The 4,150-nt window shown below is 42.8% G+C and overlaps 1 protein-coding gene across 1 annotated transcript; it reads right to left on the reverse strand.

Annotated features, from left to right (window-relative positions):
• Positions 1–293: 293 nt before the first annotated feature.
• Positions 294–3,820, reverse strand: LOC123407919 (probable L-ascorbate peroxidase 4, peroxisomal). Its single transcript, XM_045101161.1, has 9 exons — positions 3,545–3,820; positions 2,651–2,775; positions 2,106–2,155; positions 1,884–1,949; positions 1,756–1,804; positions 1,161–1,243; positions 1,004–1,083; positions 798–900; positions 294–722 (listed from the first exon to the last, which is right to left on the reverse strand). Exons 1-9 carry the CDS (start codon positions 3,655–3,657, stop codon positions 516–518), a joined length of 876 nt encoding a protein of 291 aa, XP_044957096.1. The 5' UTR covers positions 3,658–3,820; the 3' UTR covers positions 294–515.
• Positions 3,821–4,150: the final 330 nt, after the last annotated feature.

A 4,150-nucleotide genomic window follows, 5' to 3' on the forward strand; every position in this document is an offset into this window, starting at 1 on the left:
TAAAAAAATCATGGGGCTGCTTACACCAAATTCCCTTCAAACAAGTTGGAACAGCTTGTTGTCGCTGTTGAATGGTCAAAATATGCATACTAGGCAGCTATTCGGCAATCAACCGGCTCCGTGAAAATGGAATTTAAGAATCTGCAGAGTATTATATTCACTCGCTCCGCGGTTTTTAACTGGAACTCCACCTGCTCCGGGAGCAGAGGCCTGGAGCGGAGTCCCCGAACAGGCAGTAGGTTGAGAAATAATTTCACGACATAAGCAACTGATTTCGTATTACACAAGATACATGCCGAAAAATGCTTTCAATAGTAAGCATTCATTGTCACTGAAATATTCAAGTATGATGTATATATGAAGGAGATGTCCTCAAGAATGTATGAAATATTTTGAGACTACTGTTGGTTGTTCATCACTAGAGTTCTGTTATTTGCACTTGGCACTTATTTTTTTAGAATAATAACTTGATACTTACTAAATAAGGGAATGTCATCCAAGAACTCACGAACCCCTTACTTGCTCCTCTTGGAAGCTTCGTACAGGTAGCCCGCGATAACTACAGCTGCAGCAACTGCTACCCCGACTGCACTCTGTGCAAGTACAACAGCAGTTGAAACATCTGATTTTGTAGATGCTGGGCCACTGCTCCGTGGTGTGAAGCCAAGTTCAGAAAGTTTTTTGTGTGATTCAGCGTAGTCCTTGAAGAAAACATCCTCATCCTGCAACACACAAAGGATAAGAAATTGTTCTAAATCTGAATGCTGGATTATGGAAATATCAAAAACTGTGTGCACCTTTGCATAAAGCTCCACATAGCGTCGAAATTCAGGATCATCCAACAATGCCTTATCAGTAGGGAGCTTCAGAAGACCCTCAGATTCCCCCTTCAGTAGCTCACTGCAGTGATGTTAACAAGCATTTCAGTTACACTGATTCTCCTTCTCCAATCTAGTCTCCAAATTAAGTACTAGTAAATGTTATGGCTTTATATTCAACTCACAGAAAGTATGAGTTGTCAAATTTCAGAGGGTCACGAGTCCATGCACCGTCAAACCCAGACCTTTCAGGATGCGCCTTTCCCTGAGAGAAGAGGTCCATAATTAAATACCATGTTTCTGATGAACGGGTGCGCCTACTTCACAGAATACAATAAGTACCAGGCTGTGCCCCCCAGATAGTGCTACAATATCTTTGTCTGTTAACCCCATTCGATAAAAGATGTCCCTTAGATGTGGTGCACCTGCTCATGAAGAAAAAGTACAGATACATTTCTCAGTTACTGGGATATGATTCCAAGGTGCAGCAAGTACTCCTAGAAGACTGGTCATATAAAGAAAGAAAGACAGCTCTTGTACATGAACAAATGACAAAAGAAACATAGATCAACATGCATAAAGTAAGTAGTATAACATGTAAAATGGCCAGTATACAGGTAATACATGAAGGTAAGAGTAGTCTAGCCTCCAATTCCTCAAGAAAAATGCATGTAAAAACTGTACATGAGGAGGTTGGTGGAGTACAGCCAGAAAACTGTACTGCTAGAAATGCCTGAAATCCCATCTCACACTGTAAAAAGTATCAAATGGCAAGAGTATGAAGTATGACTGAGCAGACTGGTGCAGAAAATAATCGATGTGACTACATTTGATATGCTAGCCCATTGGCCATAGTAACTTCTCAGATCACATTTTGATCAATTGCTGAGATAGCAGGAAAATATTGACAGGTAGAGACAATAGAAGCAATAGTTACCTTTCTTAGCATCAGGAAGGCGTCCTTCACGGGGACAAACTGACGAATCCTGATTCAGGTCCAAAGCAGTTAATATATAAGCATCAGGAACAATGCATCCATTTCTGAAGAAATGATATTTCACATACACGTCTTCCAGGGATGAACTCAACGGTTGGACCCCCGGTGACTTCAACTGCAACTACTCCGGCAAGCTGGAAGTAAGATGTAGTTAGTAAATCGCTATAGAATTCACATATTTGCTGTACTCAATAGGGAGCATCAGCTCACATATGTGGAAGAGTATAGATGTTTTAGCTGTCAGTGCTCGCTTAATTTAGACGAGCCGACTCAACCAAATTGTCAATTACCTGATGAAGGTCTGCATATGTAATCTTTGGATGCTTCGCTTTAATAGGCTCTGGCAACAAAAGACAGTTCAATTTCACTTATTTCAGCAGTGAAGAAAGGAACGACAACAATAAACCAACAATTCTGAAATTAGTTAGTCGTGCGATTTTGCACAGTTTTATTAGTACCAAAGTTGCAATTCTGTCAAGACCCTCTCAGAAGATAAAATGGAAGCCTCTAAGAATTCTCTCACTTGTACATGCAGTGATGTGAATAAAGCAGAATACATAAGTATGCAATAGTTTACAACAGACCAACTAGGGTACTGTTAAATTCCGTGTGCAATCATCCTAAATTGTTCAACTTGCCAAAGGAAAATCAGTTGCAATCTTGTCCTTAAGCCATTGCATGGCGTACAGCAATAGAAACAGAACTTTAGATTATGAGAAACTAAGGAGAATGCCCAAAACATATTTCCTTAGCTTAAAGGGCCCTCGTATAAGAAAATGAATATTTTTACAAAGCCATCTACTAGTATATTGGGTATTGGGTAAATAATACATACCAAGGAGATCAATAGCAATTTTTAAGCCAGCATTTGAACCATGGGTGTACTCTTCCTCGTATCTAATTGAACCATTTGCACCACCAGTTCTTGTGTTCACATCATAGGTGCCAGCATCATGCCATCTGCAAGGGAGACCGGAGAAACTGAGTCTTCCCAATGGAAAAGCATATGACTCCAGGAGACACACAAACCGTAACCACACAGGCAAAAAAACTGGAAGGCAGATTTAGTTTTATGGATGTTACTTATTAGATCTATACAATACAGAGGAAGCAGTGTATACCTGGATTCCTGCAACACATCAAAAAATAAATCTACATGTTCAGAACTTCAGATGATGCCAAAGTTTGTATCCCTTGCATTCCCAGTGTGCATGGGCAGCTGATCCTATTAATACATCACATATTTCTTCCAAAGTGCATATAATAGCACCCATCTCCCTTAAACACCACGTGTAAAGAAAAGTTCAAGAGATCGAAGTGCGAGAAGGGTAAGCGATTCTGCAAACATTTGGCATGTGGGGCAGCTCTCAACTTCTCATGCCACTGTACAACACTATACAGTATGTGAACTAAATACCATATCCTCCTCGTTAGAAAATAATCGTAGCCATACAGCCGAAATTCGTAATCGCTCGAATCTCCAAAACCATGCACGTAAGGTGTTTGTCAAATTGACTTGCCCAAAACCGATACGAGAAACATTGAACACTCCATGTCAGGCCAGCGAGGCTTGATATCTGCGGGCCGCGGCAGTAATAAACCAAACCCATTAGTTTAAATCGCAGGCCTCGAGAGCTGTCAGGCGGCGTGAACCAGGAGCAGACGAGCACACGCAAGCAGCAGTATGGAGTAGGAGTAGGAGCAGGAGACAGGGGCTGGGCGTACGTACGCGAGGCGGAGCATGATGGGGGCGCATCCCTTGGAGGCGATGAGGGCACGGAGGGCGCGGCGCGCCCTGTCGACCTGGCGCAGGTACTCGGCGTCCACCACCGGAGCCGCCATCGCGGACGACCCTAGAAGAGAAGAGATCGGCGGGGCGGGGAGCGAGGCGAGGAGCGTTTGGGCTAAGAGGAGAAAGGGGCAGCAGCGGCTGGAGTGTGAATGGGGCGGAGGCGACGAGATAACGCGAAGCCAGCGATTGGCTGCTCCGCGCCGTCGAGTCGTGTTCCGCCGTCTTGGTTTTACTTGGATCCACGCTACATGTGTACACTGCTGATGTCGTGTGGGCCCCGCCGTCAAACTGTCAGTTGTTCCGTTGTGCTAACTATCAGCCGATTTTTTAGGCTTTTCTCGGCCAAATTCCCACCTTGTACTTTTCTATCAAAAAATAAGTATCGTTGCTTTAATATAAAAGCTATATTAGCTTAATATTATTAAATTTACATCATTTATTTTGGAACGGATGGAGTATAACATATCTCATATACAAGACTACAACGTATCTTAAGGACATTTTTAATGGTGTCCCGCAAATTGGACATCTTCTCTTGATGCG

This window comes from Hordeum vulgare, chromosome 7H (genome assembly GCF_904849725.1).
Source record: "Hordeum vulgare subsp. vulgare chromosome 7H, MorexV3_pseudomolecules_assembly, whole genome shotgun sequence".
Lineage (NCBI taxonomy): Eukaryota > Viridiplantae > Streptophyta > Magnoliopsida > Poales > Poaceae > Hordeum > Hordeum vulgare.